Here is a 20,000-nt window from a genome sequence, read left to right as displayed (position 1 = left end):
ACATTGTTTCTTGTCGTTTGTTTTTAAGAGAAGATGATTGAATAAAATATTGATATATTAATGAGAGCAGTTTTTTATATTTATTTTGGGCATTGTTATATTATTCGAGTAATAACAAATAATCACACAAAAAATCAGCCCGACTCAAATTCCCATGTAAAACTCCAGGCATCAAGTCATGATTTATGGAAAGGTTATCCCTGAGATTGGGCCTGGTGTGTAGTCTGCCTGAGATATTCTGTCCATCCATTCTCCCTATTGTCATGTTTATTCATAAACTGTTTACTATCACACTCTGGTTGTCTCTGTTTTACAGTGCTGTTTCCTTGCGCGCGATCACCTTCTGTGGCCAAAAAGCAAAAAGTAATATATGCCTGCCATTAGGCTACTATTGTAGAGAACTCTGTATACTTTTACTACATACACACATTTACTTTTACATTTTTTACTACAAACACACATTTCACCAAGAGGCTAAGATAAAAACACATTTCACGAATAGGCTAAGACAAACACACATTTCACGAATAGCCGCATGTCAGATTGTGAAGTCTGGAACACAAACCAGACTCATGTAGCTCCTGAGGGGCAATGCTACCCTCCACTTTGCACCCTACTATGAGGTGTTAAATATTTAATCAGCGTCTGGAAACAACAATTTCTATGGTAAGACACATCTTTTACTTAAGTTTCTGCTAATTTCACAGTAGCAGAATTATGCTGGGACTCGACTTTTCACTTCAAAACATATGCCAAACAAAAACGCTTGATGGCAAAGTTTAACATACAACTCTCTGGAGGACTATTAACAATACCAACTGAATATATATATATATGGCCATGGAATGACCCTTTGACATCTAAGCCTCAAAATGGCCGTCTGGAGTTATGTTGTTGTTTTGTACGGAGCCCCCCTGGGGTCACATGGTAGAAAATAAATATTTGATGTGTGAATCCGTTCCCTCTGTTTAGTAATTCGTTCCCTCGGTTTAGTAATTCGTTAGGGTTAGGGTTAAGGCTAGGGTTAGGGTTAGGCCCTACGAGCCAGAACGATCACAAGGATTAGGGTTAGGGTTAGGGTTAGAATCCTTGCGATCGTTCTGGCTCGTAGGGCCAAACCCTAACCCTAAACCGCTTATGCTTATGAAGCCCTATTCTCATGATGACCCAAAGATATCGGCTCTAAGCTTTCACTTGACACTCAGTTTGATATGCTCTGACCATGATTGTTGGTCCTCATGGGTCCTTTTATGCGGAACTGCCCTGTACTCAATCACAATACACACACACACACACACACAAACACACACACACACACACACACACACACACACACACAGGGACTTGGTGACCAGCGAATGCAGGATGACAGGGTCTGTACACCTGTCAGGGTGTATCTCCAACCTCTACATTCATCCTCATGTCTGTCACAGTGTTGCATTGACATTCCATCAAACCGTGTGTGTGTGTGTGTGTGTGTGTGTGTGTGTGTATGTATGTGTGTGTTTGTGTGTTAAATACTTGGGAAGGGATAAGAGCTCCACATTATGTATGTATGTAAGTGGCTCCATTTTAGAGTTACATTTCCCCCGACTCTCACTCTCTGCATGACATACACTGCACTATCACACAAGCACACACAAGCTCACATACAGACACACTCACACCTTGTGTGGCCAAACGGATATTTGATTTCCAAAGTTAGAGAGAATTACACAATTGCACGCAGGCACAGAGTTGACAGCAACAGCCAGACTCCAGGATAAAAGCAGCAATGTTTAATGATATTATTTAATATGGTGTGAGTATGTGTATGTGTATGTGTATGTGTGTGTGTGTGTGTGTGTGTGTGTGTGTGTGTATGTGTGTATGTGTGTATGTGTGTATGTGTGTATGTGTGTATGTGTGTATGTGTGTATGTGTGTGTGTGTGTGTGTGTGTGTGTGTTGATCAGAGGTGAACGTGCTTACGGATGACGAATCCTCGCCCACTAAGGTCACAGGGGAATAGGCGTTTGTGTGTTTCAGTGTGCATGCATCAGAGTCCCGACTGCTATGCAGTTCTCTACACTCTCAGACTCTTCTAGAATGTTCCTTCCACTCCAGACTGTGGTCGAGCTTTAAAAAAAAAAAAGAAGGAGAATTCTATAATAGAATTTAATTCGATTCTTAATTCTATTATATTACTTAAAAGTTTTTTTTTCTTCTGGTCTGTAGACTGAATAGTCTTTATATATATATATATATATATATATATATATATATATATATATATATATAGCGCCTTTCGTACATGAATGCAACTCAAAGCGCTTGGTTGAATACAGGGTTTCTAAGCCTCGATTGGGAGAGATTTGATGGAACCTGTTGCTGTAGTTTTGAAGTCTTGTCATAACAATGTCTTTGCTGTCATGGACTGGCCTTGATGATTACTGTGGAAGACAGGAGGAATGATGGTGGTTCTGCTCTGAAGCAGTAGCAGAGAGAGTGAGTGATTGATTGTGTGTGTGTGTGTGTGTGTGTGTGTGTGTGTGTGTGTGTGTGTGTGTGTGTGTGTGTGTGTGTCTGTGAGGGTGAGTGTGAGTGTGAGTGTGCGTGTGCGTGTGCGTGTGCGTGTGCGTGTGCGTGTGCGTGTGTGTGTGTGTGTGTGTGTGTGTGTGTGTGTGTGTGTGTCTGTGAGGGTGAGTGTGTGTGTGTGTGTGTGTCTGTGTGTGTGCGTGTGCGTGTGCGTGTGAGTGTGTCTGGCTGATAGTGAAGTGAGTATAGTGGAGCAGAGCGACCCTGCTTTATTAGAAACATATTCATGCTGCTCCCAATGTTCCAATATCAGATAACTCAAAACTACCGCTTTGATCGTCGGCTCTGGTCTGGCGATATGGAAGTCTCACTCTGTCACCTTTCATATTCATTTAGCTCCACTCCCCTCTCATTCACTTCTCCCTCTCTCTTTCTTCCAATCCATCCCCCTCTGCCTCAGCCTCTCCTTGTCCCTCTGTCTCTCTCCCTCCATCTCTCTACCTACCTCTCTACCTCCCCCTTTCCCACTCACTTGACCTCTCCTCCTGTCCTTCTTCCTCTCCCTCTCACATCGCTATTCTCCTCACCTTCTCTCTTGTCCAGACACCACAAATATGGATCTCCTACACACATAGGCCCTATCTACGGCTCTACACTTGAATCCAACTTTTTTAATCCAAATAAGATGACCGCATACAGGGCGTGCAAAAATCGTATCGTGTTCTCATTGTGGCCTGATTGTGTTCAGATGTGGCTGACCACCTTGCGAGGTGGACAAGCTCGTATTATATTCTAATTTCTATCTCGTCTAGATGCAATCGGTCTGATTAAAAGGGTTGAGTTCAGACAAGGCCTATGATACCTCCTCACAAAAAACTCCTACTCTTCTGTTTGCTGATTGCGTTTCTGTGACTTATTATTTGTCTGTGGCCTTTCTCTGCTCCCTCCTTCCCCCCCCACCCCCCAATGTGTGTCTGCATGTGTCAGACCATGCTACAGAAACACAGCCGTAGGCGTGTGACTCAGAGAGGTCACGCTGCGTCTGTGTGAAAAGGTCAGGAGGTTCTTAAACACCTTAAACACTAGAAGAGCTGTGACTCACACGGTGACCCCCTGTGAGTAAAAATAAATAAATCTATTTTTGCACTCGATCAAATTTCAGGACCCTCCTTTCATGACTTTTCCTAGATATGTGCGTTCTACCACCCATTATCCTTACATTTTCAATATCATACCAGGATAAGCTAGTATAAAGCTGTTTTGCAGTTTTTCTGTGTAGGAGGCAGGCTAAAAGGCGCAGCCTCTGTTAGAAGTCGACCAATCCTGACACAGTGGTGCATACCTAGGAAGGGGTAAGAGCTCTGGGAGGGGGAGGGACAGCATTGCAATATATATTACTATTATTTTTTAATAATGATAATCAGCTTTTGATTTTTGAAAATGTCCAGATTACAGACATATCTACCGGAATTGACTTTCTTTTTGAATGACGATATATACCGTATAAATATCATTTAATTTGTTCCATGTTGCATGAAAATGTGTTTTTACCCGACTCACGCTTATTCATGTTTGCGCAAATAATTCCCCCCGCTTCTCTGCGCATAGGAACAAATGCATTTTTACAAGTAGCGATGTTGTCATTTTTCTCTTCTTGTGTGACATGAAGCCACGCTTTGGACCTTTTCTTCCTCAGCCATGACTCCTTGGCTTCTTGGTTATCAGAGTTTCAAGTCATTTCAGGCTGCAGAGCCAGACTAATGTACAAGCGACTCCATCCAGCGATCATTGTGCGTCAGTACACAGCTTCTCACTGTAAAGAGTGGGGGGTCACAGAGGGCCCGCTAAAAGAGCGTCGCGTTTGAAGTGTTAAGGTCGTTAATTACACTTGTGTAAACATTAGATAGTTGATTTTGGCAACATTGTAGCTAAAGTAGCCAATTGCAGAGTGTATTAATTATTGTTTTGCTTTGCTGTAATAAACCTTAGTACGCTCCGGCGCCCTCAGAGCGTATTTACTAGTAGCGTATTTACTAGTAGCGTATTAACTTTTTACTTGGAAGAATTGGCGTGAACATACATGACCATAAGCACTGAGTGTGGCAATTTATTTTGGATAAATAAATGGGGCACAATGTGTACCGAAATGTTATACGGTTTGTATTATTCATAACGTCCCCCAAGTATTTGCAAGTAAATAAAAATGTAACCTGAATTATCTGCTTGCTGCGGCAGTGCAAACCGCAAATACATTATCAATACATTATATACTGTATTGTAAATATCATTTTATTTGTTCCATGTTGCATGAAAATGTGTTGATGATTACAGACATAATCAAATGTAGGCTACTGCAATTACTTTGCTGCGGTAGCTATAGCATGCAACACACAACTGGGAGACATACTGTACAGTTTATCATTCATAACTGTACATACACATATCATAATATCTTTTGCATAATCACTATTGCGTATGTAACTTGGGTAAACCCGCTGTGGAAAGCCAGCTTCAGCTCCGACATTTCAAATCCGAAGGGATTGGGAGACATACTGTACAGTTTATCATTTTCATAACTGTCTGTACATATACATATCTTATGTATCACTATTGCTATATATAGCCTATATATAAACACATTATGTTACAAATATATTATTAACTAAATCTAATTCAGCACATGCAGCACAGTGTGTGTGTTCCTGCGACCTCTGCTGATATGGAAGAGAATTACAGCCTTGGAAAAAAAAGAAATGGCAGCCAAATAATAGCGCAAACACACGGAAATACTGCAAAATCGCTTTATACTAGCTAGATTTTGAAAATGTAAGGATGCTGGGTGGTAGAACGCACATACTGTATATAGGAAAAGTCATGAAAGGTAGGTCCTGAAATTTGATCAAGTGTAAAGGTAGAATTTTCTTTTTACTCACCCATGGCTGCTCTAGTGTTAAAGGTGCAAAACCATCAATGGGTTTTGTGATTTTGAAGTTGAAATTGTTTAGAAGGTTGTTTACTGAGGTTGAAATAGAAGTCTTGGCGGGGCTAGGGAAAAGGCCTCGATGAACAGTGCGTTTTCATAACTGAATTGAAAAAATCCCAAATTTCCCAATCTTTTTTGTTTTTGTACTGCTGTTAATTAATGGTGACTGTCCACGAAACTAGAAACGAATAAACTAAACTAAGCAATGGAACAAGACTCAGTGGAAGGACACCGAGTGGGAGGACACCGAGTGGGAGGAGACACAGTGGGAGGAGACACAGTGGGAGGAGGAGACACAGTGGGAGGAGGAGACACAGTGGGAGGAGGAGACACAGTGGGAGGAGGAGACACAGTGGGAGGAGGAGACACAGTGGGAGGAGACACAGTGGGAGGAGGAGACACAGTGGGAGGAGGAGACACAGTGGGAGGAGGAGACACAGTGGGAGGAGACACAGTGGGAGGAGGAGACACAGTGGGAGGAGGAGACACAGTGGGAGGAGACACAGTGAGAGGAGGAGACACAGTGGGAGGAGGAGACACAGTGGGAGGAGGAGACACAATGGGAGGAGACACAGTGGGAAGAGGAGACACAGTGGGAGGAGGAGACACAGTGGGAGGAGGAGACACAGTGGGAGGAGACACAGTGGGAGGAGGAGACACAGTGGGAGGAGGAGACACAGTGGGAGGAGGAGACACAGTGGGAGGAGACACAGTGGGAGGAGGAGACACAGTGGGAGGAGGAGACACAGTGGGAGGAGACACAGTGAGAGGAGGAGACACAGTGGGAGGAGGAGACACAATGGGAGGAGACACAGTGGGAGGAGGAGACACAGTGGGAGGAGGAGACACAGTGGGAGGAGGAGACACAGTGGGAGGAGACACAGTGGGAGGAGGAGACACAGTGGGAGGAGGAGACACAGTGGGAGGAGGAGACACAGTGGGAGGAGACACAGTGGGAGGAGGAGACACAGTGAGAGGAAGAGACACAGTGGGAGGAGGAGACACAGTGGGAGGAGGAGACACAGTGGGAGGAGGAGACACAGTGGGAGGAGGAGACACAGTGGGAGGAGGAGACACAGTGGGAGGAGACACAGTGGGAGGAGGAGACACAGAGGGAGGAGGAGACACAGTGGGAGGAGGAGACACAGTGGGAGGAGGAGACACAGTGGGAGGAGGAGACACAGTGGGAGGAGGAGACACAGTGGGAGGAGGAGACACAGTGGGAGGAGACACAGTGGGAGGAGGAGACTCAGTGGGAGGAGGAGACACAGTGGGAGGAGGAGACACAGTGGGAGGAGACACAGTGGGAGGAGGAGACACAGTGGGAGGAGGAGACACAGTGGGAGGAGGAGACTCAGTGGGAGGAGGAGACACAGTGGGAGGAGGAGACACAGTGGGAGGAGACACAGTGGGAGGAGGAGACACAGTGGGAGGAGGAGACACAGTGGGAGGAGGAGACACAGTGGGAGGAGGAGACACAGTGGGAGGAGGAGACACAGTGGGAGGAGACACAGTGGGAGGAGACACAGTGGGAGGAGGAGACACAGTAGGAGGAGACACAGTGGGAGGAGGAGACACAGTGGGAGGAGGAGACACAGTGGGAGGAGGAGACACAGTGGGAGGAGGAGACACAGTGGGAGGAGGAGACACAGTGGGAGGAGGAGACTCAGTGGGAGGAGGAGACACAGTGGGAGGAGGAGACACAGTGGGAGGAGGAGACACAGTGGGAGGAGGAGACTCAGTGGGAGGAGGAGACACAGTGGGAGGAGGAGACACAGTGGGAGGAGACACAGTGGGAGGAGGAGACACAGTGGGAGGAGGAGACACAGTGGGAGGAGGAGACACAGTGGGAGGAGGAGACACAGTGGGAGGAGGAGACACAGTGGGAGGAGGAGACACAGTGGGAGGAGGAGACACAGTGGGAGGAGACACAGTGGGAGGAGGAGACACAGTGGGAGGAGGAGACACAGTGGGAGGAGACACAGTGGGAGGAGACACAGTGGGAGGAGGAGACACAGTGGGAGGAGGAGACACAGTGGGAGGAGGAGGCACAGTGGGAGGAGGAGACACAGTGGGAGGAGGAGACACAGTGGGAGGAGGAGACACAGTGGGAGGAGGAGACACAGTGGGAGGAGACACAGTGGGAGGAGGAGACACAGTGGGAGGAGGAGACACAGTGGGAGGAGGAGACACAGTAGGAGGAGACACAGTGGGAGGAGGAGACACAGTGAGAGGAGGAGACACAGTGGGAGGAGAAGACACAGTGGGAGGAGGAGACACAGTGGGAGGAGGAGACACAGTGGGAGGAGGAGACACAGTGGGAGGAGGAGACACAGTGGGAGGAGGAGACTCAGTGGGAGGAGGAGACACAGTGGGAGGAGGAGACACAGTGGGAGGAGACACAGTGGGAGGAGGAGACACAGTGGGAGGAGGAGACACAGTGGGAGGAGGAGACACAGTGGGAGGAGGAGACACAGTGGGAGGAGGAGACACAGTGAGAGGAGGAGACACAGTGGGAGGAGGAGACACAGTGGGAGGAGGAGACACAGTGGGAGGAGACACAGTGGGAGGAGACACAGTGGGAGGAGGAGACACAGTGGGAGGAGGAGACACAGTGGGAGGAGGAGACACAGTGGGAGGAGACACAGTGGGAGGAGGAGACACAGTGGGAGGAGGAGACACAGTGGGAGGAGACACAGTGGGAGGAGGCACAGCGGGAGGAGGAGACACAGTGGGAGGAGGAGACACAGTAGGAGGAGGAGACACAGTGGGAGGAGACACAGTGGGAGGAGGCACAGCGGGAGGACAATGAGGACACACTAGCTTGTTCCTCAGGGTGGACGTCAGCTCTGGTGCTTGATTCTGCCACCGTCCTCTCTGGCTCACCTCATTATTGACGCGCGTGAGGATGGTGAGGATGTCATCACCTCTGGAGAGAACAGGAGAAGAACAGGAGAAGGACAGGAGAAGGACAGGAGAAGGACAGGAGAAGGACAGGAGAAGAACAGGAGAAGGACAGGAGAAGGACAGGAGAAGGACAGGAGAAGGACAGGAGAATGACAGGAGAAGGACAGGAGAAGGACAGGAGAAGGACAGGAGAAGGAGGTGAACTAGGACACAGACAACACCACAGTTCAACAGAGACGCACTAACTGAGCCTTCAGCATGCAGTCAACTGAACTGAGGCATCTGATACATTTTCCTCAAAGTAACTCATTGACTAAATTTGCTCTGTAGTTTGTAGACATTCTCCTCCAGATAGCTGTGTCTGTGACATCATTGCTGTGTTGATCATTTTGGAAGGTTTACAAGTTGAGCAGGCATTACCTGGGGCAGCCGTAGCCCAGCTGGCGACACAGAAACTGGATGAACCAGGACCCCTGCTTCGGATCCCGGTAGGAGACATAATCCTCCACAGTGGATCTGGCCACCAGGAAATCTGCCCATGCAGGAATGTAATGCTGGCTACACGGATCACCATCCTCCTCCTCCTCCTCCTCCTCCTCTTCCTCCTCTTCCTCCCCACAGTCAGGCGCCACTCTTTCCCTCTTCTTACGTCCCCGACACGCCTGGATGATGAACACCTTAGGCTTGTTGATAAGGGCGGGGCAGTTCACTCCGTTGAAGGGTGAGAAGATCTCATTGGAGGGGAGGACCTGTCCGTCACAGCCGAGGACTCCAGTCTGGTCTCCGTGACTCAGGATGCAGCAGACGAAGGCGTCGCCGTGGCGAGGGACTTCCGTCAGCGGAATGAAATCTTCGCCATCCCACACGTCCAACTCACCCATCCCATCCTTCTCCAACTCACCCAACCCATCCTTCTCCAGCTCAGCCAACCCATCCTTCTCCAACTCACCCAACCCATCCTTCTCCAATTCACCCAACCCATCCTTCTCCAACTCACCCAACCCATCCTTCTCCAATTCACCCAACCCATCCTTCTCCAACTCACCCAACCCATCCATCTCCAGCTCAGCCTTCTCAGATAACGGACTGGAGAAGAACTTCAGCACACGCTGCATCTCCTCCTTAGTCTGGTTGGAGTAATACACCACCGTGAACCCCAACCACCTGAACTCCACATCTAGAGCCACTGCAGGAGAGAATAGGACTCTGAATGAGACCACACTGCTGCCTCACGCTCCTCTCCAACCTCATGCTGTCTCATCAACAAACTGATACATCAGCTACAGCCAATAAAGAGGAGGCTCAGAGGTCAGAGTTCAGCCACTCAGGACAAGAGGTCTGCTCAGCACTGTCCTTGCTTGATCCAGGTCTGGGTGGCAGGTTGGCCTCTTTTGTAAACCGGTCGTTGTCGATGATCAGGCAGATACCTCGCGACTCACTGGTCATCTTGTATGGACTGTCCTGGAAACAGAGAGGGAAACCATTCAGCACACACACACACACACCCATGCACACACACACACACACACACACACACACACACACACACACACACACACACACACAGAGCATGGCCCAGATATAATTACAACATTGAGCCTTGAATAGCTTCAATGAGTTTTTCTATTTAAGAGTCTTTAAAATGGTAAATGGACTGCACTTATATAGCGCCTTTATCCAAAGCGCTTTACAACGGCCTCTCATTCACCCATTCACACACCAATGGCGGCAAGCTACCATGCAAGGCGCCGGCCCGCTCACTAGGAGCAATTTGGGGTTCAGTGTCTTGCCCAAGGACACTTCGACGGCGGCTCTACCTCCTGCACCACAGCCGCTCCCCACGCCCCTCTTACCTGAAGATCAGCAGGACTCTCTTTGGATTTGGGAGGAATCTCTCCATAGTTCTTCAACAACACAGCAGAGGGTGGTGTCAGCACCGATCTCTGTGTAGGACGTGGTCTGGCTGGGACATCGTCCTTCTCTACAGAGTCTGAAATGAAGAGGTTTAGTTTCAGGTTTACTTGACTCTTTGTGGTAAAACCCCTGTTTATGAAATACTCATAAAGGACAAATCTGTTCAGACGATACAGTACACCAGTGTTTTGAACATGGATCTGAACAATACCTTCAAGATAACGCTGGACATGATATCTGTTGTACATTTTCAGCGCGTCTGTCTCACACAGGGTCGGGCAGCTGAGACAGGGGCACAGGGCAGGAGAGGGTCAACTGGATATCTGGAGAACTGTTCAGATTGTTCTCACGCTTGTCCTGTTTAATGCCCTCTAATATAAGGTGAAACGTAGCTTACTTACAGAGAGAGGAGTCAGCCGTAGACTGAAGGTAAAGAGTCGCTTCAGAGAGAGGAGTTGTATTAATCCACAGAGTTGTGTTGACTGTCAGGTGCAGCAGGAGAACTACAGGTGTACTGACTTAATTGTCATTTGATTGATAAGAAAACATTTCTGCCCACGGGTGTGACTTACTGGAAATCAGAAGATGATAGATGGGTTAATCATTCAACTATGAAAGTGTGTTATTATTACCTTGTTATGGTGTTGTGTGTTTATGATATTCACGTGAACAGCTACGGTCCTGCCCTAACCCTAACCCTAACACTAACCCTAACCCAACATTTTAGGGGGTCTTCCTAGCTACATGCTACACCTCTCCACCAAATATCGTGAAAATCTGTAATTGTGCATTTGTTTTTTTAAACAGTCGCAATAGTGCCACCTATGAAATATTAGAAATGTGGGACCACTGGGCTATGGGAATATAGGGCCTAATTTTGAAATGTTTTTATAATATTAGAAATCTGGGACAACGCTATGTAACATATCTAACTCCTGCATGTTTAGCACATCACAACCTGCTGATCGATCATGGACATGCTAAAACACGTAACTAAACGTAACTAGATGATTACACAGTCCTTGCTTTTGAACAGTCCTAAAACGTACGTTTGTTTACAAGACACCAACACTCGCCTAGTACAAAGTAGCAAGGCAGACGATACTGTGAATCCAAAACGAGCTGAATTCGCCGACAAATGAGAAGTACCGTATTTTCCGCCCTATAAGGCGCACCGGAGTATAAGGCGCACCTTCAATGAATGGCCTATTTTAGAAGTTTTTTCATATACAAGGCGCACCGGCTTATAAGGCGCATAGAATAGATACTGCAGTCAAACGTTTGACTGGGGTTGCGTTACGCCCAAGCTCCACCTACTGCGTTGCGTCACCTCTCCATCGGTGTTGTGTCAACTTCCCGTTGTCCAAGCTCCACCTGAGCGTTGTCACCATCAACGTTCTGCCTGCTCCACTGTCAAAAATATATATTTTTCCACCTCAAGTATCAGCCGTTCGTCATCCATTTTTGCAACAAGCGTCAAGGACCTGCGGTGATTCACAGCTGACTCGCGTGAATAGCAATTCGCAATAGCTGCAACCACGAGATATAGAGTAGTTAGCTACAAGCATTTTCAATCTGCTATTATCTCTATTAGTGGATTAACCGCTGTGGTGATTTAACAGCTGATAAAAATACATCAAGTAGACTACAAACAGAGCAAAACAACACCAGAAAACAACCAATAGGCTATACAATTATAACCAACAACCAATATGTGACAGCTCCTGGTGAAATGTGCAACGTACTTTTTCAGTTTTTACACATGCTTAAACTGCAGATTGTAAGCTTTCAAATGATGTGTCATACATTCAAATCAGAGAAAGATTGAACACGACAGGCGTATTTGAATGTTGGTTCATCTCAAACACTGAATGGGAGAATCTGACCAAACCACAACAAACGCTGCTAGCGGCTAACAGCTAACAAAACACATCGCTACGAAGGTCTAAACCGTATTTTAATAACATGACAACATACTGGGAGAACATCGACATGCTAAAAACACATAACTACACATAACTAGATGAACACACAGTTCTTGCTTTTGAACACGAGCTAAAACGAAAGTATGTTTACAAATCAACCCTCCCTTACCGGTAGCCTCCGGCAAACGAGAATAATGAATCCAATACACAAATGATAAGTGTTTAGTGATCGTTAAACTGTTGTTTATTATATCGAGTGGGTACTTTAAAACTTCAAGTTGAAAGCACCAAGAATCTCACTTTGTTCCCTCGGAAACACCGGTGTTTACTGATTACCGTAATGCTGCAAGCGGTGTGAGTGTCCGAATTGAACAGTTGGGTGAGTACGGCATCCATTCAGAGCACATGATAGAATAACAATAGCATGTAGTGCCGAGAGACGGGAGTCGGAGGCGGCGTATTAAATGTCACAGCTAGACGTTTATTGACAGACATGAACCAGTTGTTATCACACACTTAAAACAGGAACTAAAACTCAGTACCACCCACTTAACCCTCCGTACGGAACAATACTCCCAACTATTAGTTCCGGGGGTGAATTATGTTAACCCACCACAAGCATAGCATTCGCGGAGATTCCAAGATGGCGGCCGTCGTTTACTGATTACCGTAATGCTGCAAGCGGTGCGGCTTTGTAGTTTACCAGTCGTACTGAAACATTGTATTATTATAAAAAAAAAAATATTGGTCATGTAATTTTTACATTTTGATCCATATATAAGGCGCACCGGGTTATAAGGCGCACTGTCGTTTTTTTTTTTTTTTTGGGACTTTTAAGTGCGCCTTATAGGGCGGAAAATACGGTATTTAGTGATCCTAAAACTGTTGTTTGTTATATTGAGTGGGAATCATTTAGCAGAGCATAGTTTGCAGTCTGCTCTACTTTTGTTTTTGTTTTTATCCTAAAATATCTCCAAAGTGCTGACATTGCTCCTCCTCTGCCTACCTGCTATGAGAGGTTACTTGTCGTAAAGTGGTATCGGGAGCGTATGTATCCGACAGGGTTCCCGCGCTGGTCTTAAAAAGCCTTAAAGTCTCAAATCCAGCAATCCGATTTACAAGTTTCAGTTATTACCGATAGGTCTAAGATGTGCTAGGTCTAAAAACAGAGATTAACTTGTCCTGCAAGGAAATCAGTCCGACTATTTACGTGGAAATTAATCAAGCTATCATATGGTGTCGCGAATAGGTCTAAAATTATATTCAAAGAGGTCTAAAAAAGGTCTTAAATTTGACTTGTTCAAACTTGTAGGAACCCTGATCAGAGTAGTTTTACGAGTCCATGAGCACAGTATCAGATACGAGTACTGGTACTGGTATCAGTATCGGTGCATCCCTAGCAGTTATATACATATTTCTTGAGGATGTCTTCTGTGCAGTGGTGCGTCTTATACAGAAAGAAAGAGAAAGAGGAATATAGGGTCAGAGGGTTAGTATGAAGGAGTTTTTGAATATCATGTTAATAAGGTAAAAATCACAGATTTCTTATTTATGTTTTGTTATTAATTTGACACCACTTATAAACCCAGTGCATTGGGAAGCTGTGTGGATTTTCTGGTAGATCATACATTTTTACTTGGTGTTTTAATTAACAGCATCTGACTCCACTGGATGACTCATCTTTGTTTGATAGCATTGATTTGTCTTGAGTACATGTACTGTGTGTGTGTGTGCGTGTCTCTGTGTCTCTGTGTCTCTGTGCGTGTGCGTGTGCGTCTGTGTGTGCGTCCGTGTCCGTGTCAGTGTGTGTGCGCGCACATGAGCGTGCGTGCGTGTCTGTGCGTGCATGTGTGTGTGTGTGTGCGTGCATGTCTGTGTGTGTGTGTGTGTGTGTGTGTGTGTGCGTGCGTGTGTGTGTGTGTGTGTGCACCATCCCAGAGAGTAAACTAACTTATACCAGTTGTAACCACTAACAGACAGCAATCGCCTCACAGACTTGTACCGAAAAGAAGAGATTGTCTCGGTAACAGCAGTGGAAGGGACCATCCAGAGCCCCCGCTTCCCGAACTCCTACCCCCGGAACCTGCTGTTGTCATGGAAACTACTGTCGCCACACAACACCCGCATTCTACTGCAGTTCGACGGACACTTTGGACTAGAGGATCCAGAGAATGACGTGTGCAGGTGAGTGATGGAGAAGGGAGAGGGAGGGAGGGGGAGGGGGAGGGGGAGGGAGAAAAAGAGATGGCTGCATTTTGACAGCTGAAGAGCTGCAGTTGGGACCAGCAGTGGGAGGGAGGGAGGAAGAGAGAGAGGGGTTGAGTATTATTGAAAGAGGGGGAAGAGAGAGAGGGGTTGAGTAGGAGGAGAGAGATTTAATGGTAACTTTGTGTAGTATATTAGTAGTTAGGAGGTGAAAGAAAGGAGGAAGACTGAAGGAGAGAGTGTGTTATGGAGGGAGGGAAAGAGGGATGAAGTTTGTTTCTTGGCAAGAATGAAGAGAGAGAGAGAGAGAGATAGAGAGAGAGAATCTGTGGTGTAGCAGGGTGGTACATGCTGGTTCTCAGATAGACAAGCTCCATCAAAACTACAGACCTCACACCTAGAGAGAGAGAGAGAGAGAGAGAGAGAGAGAGAGAGAGAGAGAGAGAGAGAGAGATGGAGTGTGTGTGCGTGTTAAAACGTTTACTCTCTAGAAACATGTGTTGATAATTGATGACTCCATTGATGTGTCAGTGTACTAAGCCATGGTGTGCCCCCCCCCCTACCCAGGTATGACTTTGTGGAGGTGGAGGACATCTCAGAGACCAGCACCATCATCTGGGGCCGCTGGTGTGGCCAGAGAGCCCCTCCCCGCCTCACCTCCAAGACCAACACACTCAAAGTCACCTTCAAATCTGACGACTACTTTGTGGCCAAACCTGGCTTTAAGCTCTATTACTCTCTGCTGGTGAGTGAGAACTGCACGCGCGCACGCCCACACACACACACACACACACACACACACACACACACACACACACACACACACACACACACATACATCTATACTGTACATACATACACACACACACACACGCACACACGCACACACAAATATACACACACACACACACATACACACACAGTCTTAAGGTGTCACCAAAATCAAGAGGGTTAAATCCATTAGCCTCTTTTTCTTCTAGAAAGATCTCTACTTGACAATAGAGCTCAGAAATGGAGGGATGGGGGTAGAGAGAAGGGGAGGGGGGGGGGGTTCTGCTCTTTAAATATACTTTGTCATAACGTCTTGAGTCAAAGAACACAGAAAAAAAAATCTGATTTGAAGATATTTCCTCTTTCAGACACATTATCATCTTCAGAGAGAGAGAGAGAGAGAGATGCATTTCACTTTACTTTTCCACAAATGATCCCACACCACTCTGCACTTCTCCCTATTCTGAAAGGCAATCACACTTTCTGTCTCTTACTAACACATTCTCTGTCCCTCCCTCTCTCATCTGTTATCCCTTCTTCACAGTGTCATGTTATCCTCTGTACGTAAATCCATGTGTTTGTGTTATGTATGTGTCCACATGTGTGTTTGGGTCCGTGTGCGTGTGTACACATTCAACTGCCTGCATGTGTGCTTGTGTGTCAACCATACCCCCACTGAAGCGCAAGAAAAAGTATGTGAACCCTTTGGAATTCTATATTGGATTTCTGCATAAATTGGTCATAAAATGGGTTCTGATCTTCATCTAAGTCACAACAATAGACAAACACAGTCTGCTTAAACTAATACCACACAAACAATTATATGCTTTCCTGTTTTTATTGAACACACCATGTAAACATTCAGGGTGGGGGGTGGAAAAACTATGTGAACCCTTGGATTTACTGGTTGACCCTCCTGTGGTAGCAAGAACCTCAACCAAACATTTCCTGTGGTTGCTGGTCAGACCTGTACAACGGTCCGGAGGAATTTTGGGACCATTCCTCTTCACAAAACTGTTTCAGTTTCAGCAATATTCTCGGGGTGTCTGGTGTGAATCTCTCTCCCACAGCATCTCAATGGGGTTGAGGTCAGGACTCTGACTGGGCCACTCCAGAAGGTGTGTTCTCTTCTGTTGAAGCCATTCTGTTGCTGTTGTACTTACTCCTGGGCTTTGGGTCGTTGTCCTGTTGCATCACCCATCTTCTGTTGAGCTTCAGTTGGTGGACAGATGGCCTTTAAGTTCTCAAATGTGACATTTTATGACCAATTTATGCAGAAATCCATTTAATTCCAAAGGGTTCACATACTTAACATCTTGCAACTGTATCTTATACATTTAGCACCCACCTCCCTTCTCACACATACACACACTTCTCACACATACACACACACACGTAGCTCCAGTGCTGTGAGAGGCTTAATTTAACAGGTATAATGTGTTCTCTCCAAACCTGTCGATTGAGAGACAGAGAGACAGAGAGAGACAGAGAGACAGAGACAGAGAGAGGTGGGGTGGCTGTGGCTCAGGAGGTAGAGCCGGCGTCTAATGATCGCAAAGTCGGCAGATCGGTGGTTCGAACCCCGGCTGGCCACATGTCGAGGTGTCCTTGGGCAAGACACTGAACTCCAAATTGCTCCCAATGAGCGGGCCGGCACCTTGCATGGTAGCTTGCCGCCATTGGTGTGTGAATGTGTGGTAAATGAGAGGTCATTGTAAAGCGCTTTGGAATAAAGCGCTATATAAGTGCAGTCCATTTACCATCCATTTAGAGAGAGAGAGAGAGAGATGTAAGTAGGAAGAAGAAAACAGGTGTCAGATAGATCTTATTACCCTGATAACTCCCCAGAACAACCTGAGCTCAGAGAGAGTGGGGGGGGGGGGGGGGGAGAGAGGAGAATGAGAGAAGGGGAATGAAGGGAGTGGAGAAGAGGAGCAGAGATATATGGAGGAGAGGGGAGGAAGGGAGTAGATGTGAGTTGGATAACAGAGAACAGTCATGAACAGTGGGAGAGGGATTCATCTAGAACTAGATAAGTGACAACACGTTGACCAGTGTTTTTTCCTCTGGTAAGCATTCATCCTTGCCTCCGCCATGAAACAGCCACAAAACCATGACCGTAACCGCTGCTTGTCATACATACTGTATCTTGCACCTCCAGATGACAACTGTGTTCAACTGTGATCCAGGAATGTTGCTCTGTCCTTGGACTCTTCCAAAAATATCAATAATACTTCAGAGAATTCTGGGATACACTGGGAGTCTTTCCCGGACTTTCGTTAGTACTTCCAGAAAACATGAGTTGTCTGTCGTAAAAAAACAAACCAAAAGCATCTGATGTCTGTGGGGAAACGAAGCATTACATGTAAATTAGAACCACCTGTGAATATAGACTAGTCCCTTTTATGTCACATACAGTCATAACAACAAATAAGGTTAGCACGTGTCGACTGACCTTAATCTTTTTTTTATCTGTTTAGCGGTTTCCGAAGCTATTTTCTACTGTGACTCACCAAGTAAACAAATTGTTCCCTAGGCAGAAGCCAGCTTTTGGGAAACACTGTTGAGACCAAGTTCCCTGAAACTAGGAGCCCCAGATGTGGTTGTGAGATAACATCTGCCCTTATTAGGGCACAGAGAGCAGAATCACTAAACTGTCCTGTCCTTCAGAAGGGAATGCAGTCCTGGGCACAGCGACACACACACACAGGCACAGGCACAGGCACAGGCACAGGCACAGGCACACACACACACACACACACACACACACACTCACACACACACACACACACACACACACACACACACTCACACACACACACACACACACACACACACACACACACACACACACAGATGTGTACGAGGTTAGAAGAGTTCCTGCAAATGTACAGTGGGTGTGGGTGTGAGTGTGTGTGTGTGTGTGTCTTTGTCTTTCAACTGTGATTGCAGCCCATGCAGATCAATGTCACTCTAGCTGTTTGGCTCTATCAATCAGACATGCCCTGACCAGACCCCCATCTCTCTCTCTCTCTCTCTCTCTCTCTCTCTCTCTCTCTCTCACTCACTCACTCACTCACTCACTCACTCACTCACTCACTCACTCACTCACTCACTCACTCACTCACTCACTCACTCACTCACTCACTCACTCACTCACTCACTCACTCACTCACTCACTCACTCACTCACTCACTCACTCACTCTCTCACTCTCACTCTCACTCTCACTCTCACTCTCACTCTCACTCTCACTCTCACTCTCACTCTCACTCACTCACTCACTCACTCACTCACTCACTCACTCACTCACTCTCTCACTCTCACTCTCACTCTCACTCTCACTCTCACTCTCACTCTCACTCTCACTCTCACTCTCACTCTCACTCTCACTCTCACTCTCACTCTCACTCTCACTCTCACACTGATACAGACAGACATGCCCTGACCAGCCCCACTCATCACCAAATTCCGACTGGGATTATCAGTAGTAGTTATACAAACACACCTGAATATCCTGCAAACACCTGTACCACACACACACACACAAAGCATAGAAGACAGGACCATATCTATCTCTCGCCTCCCCTCCATATCTATCTCTCACCTCCCGTCCAGTGTGTGTGTGTGTGTGTATGGGAGCGGGGGGGGGTGGCGGCATGTGTGTGTGTGTGTGTGTGTGTGTGTGTGCGCGCGCAAGTGAAGTGTGTGTATTGCAGCAGGCTGTAGGGGTGGTTGCTGTACCACTCTATCTATCTCTCGCCTCCCTCCATCCCTCCATCATTCTCTTTCTCTCTTCCTCCCTTCAGGATGACTCTCCTCCGCCTGCGTCAGAGTCTAACTGGGAGGCTGTGACACTGCCCGTATCAGTGAGTTACAAACCAAACACAAACACACATGCATGCATTATCCAGGCAAGTATGTAGGCTACACGTACTGTAGGTATGTGTGTATACACTCACCAAACATTTTTATTAGGAGCACATGTACACCTTCTCATTCATTCATTCAGAATCTCAAAGAAATGTCCAACAATCCAACATTTTGCGGAATCAACGCCACAAAGAATTGAGGCTGTTTTGAGAGCGAAGGGGAGGCCCTACCCAATATTAGTATGGTGTTCCTAATAAAGTGTCCGGTGAATATGTCAGATAATGCACCACTTCTCCCAGAAAAAATTTGCAATTACAAATGGGATCATCATTCCACACAGAACTCCAAAAGTGGACTCCATTCATCCATCCAGTCAAGCAACCTAACCAACCTATCTCACTTTCTTTTAACTATCCATATCTTCATCAACCCTGATCAAATCTTTCTGATACCTATTCTTTTAACTTTTATGCTTTTTTAACTATTATGCTTTTTGTAATTCCACAATGTCTCATCCGGTTATCCAACCAACTCTACCACTCAATCAACCAACTCTCTACCCACTCCACTGAAGTAACGCTGGCTCATCCTACATAGAATGTTAGTTCTATCTACCTTTCCAACCAACCAACCAACCAACCAAACCATCTCTAACTTTATGTGCTACCATATTAAGATATCATTTTCTACCCAGCAAATCTATTGAAACATCTTTAAACCTCTTCTGGAACTTTATTTTCTAGTTTGTGTATGGATTTCTGTTCTGTGTATGTTCTTTAGCCTTTCTGGATCATTACGAGATGATGCACATCTAGATGATAAGCGTCTAGCTAACCCTAACCCACTATTGGATAGAGAAATAGAGTATACAACATTCAGTGGCCGTATCTACCCAGTAAACAAAGAG

General features: G+C 46.3%; 1 protein-coding gene across 1 annotated transcript in view; it reads left to right on the top strand.

Annotated features, from left to right (window-relative positions):
• The window catches only part of pdgfd (platelet derived growth factor d), a gene marked incomplete at both ends in the record, with an annotated part of 61,850 nt that overhangs the window by 22,795 nt on the left and 19,055 nt on the right, over positions 1 to 20,000 (top strand). Inside the window, 3 exons of the mRNA XM_080543645.1 lie at positions 14,222 to 14,429; positions 15,018 to 15,195; positions 19,030 to 19,089. Coding sequence (XP_080399771.1) covers positions 14,222 to 14,429; positions 15,018 to 15,195; positions 19,030 to 19,089 — 446 coding nt within the window. The remainder of the gene's footprint in view (positions 1 to 14,221; positions 14,430 to 15,017; positions 15,196 to 19,029; positions 19,090 to 20,000) is intronic.

This window comes from Nansenia antarctica, assembly GCF_963989245.1.
Source record: "Nansenia antarctica genome assembly, chromosome: 12".
In the NCBI taxonomy this organism is placed as follows: Eukaryota; Metazoa; Chordata; class Actinopteri; order Argentiniformes; family Microstomatidae; genus Nansenia; species Nansenia antarctica.
The sequence above is the reverse complement of the archived record's forward strand: the minus strand, read 5'-3'. Positions and strand labels throughout refer to the sequence as shown.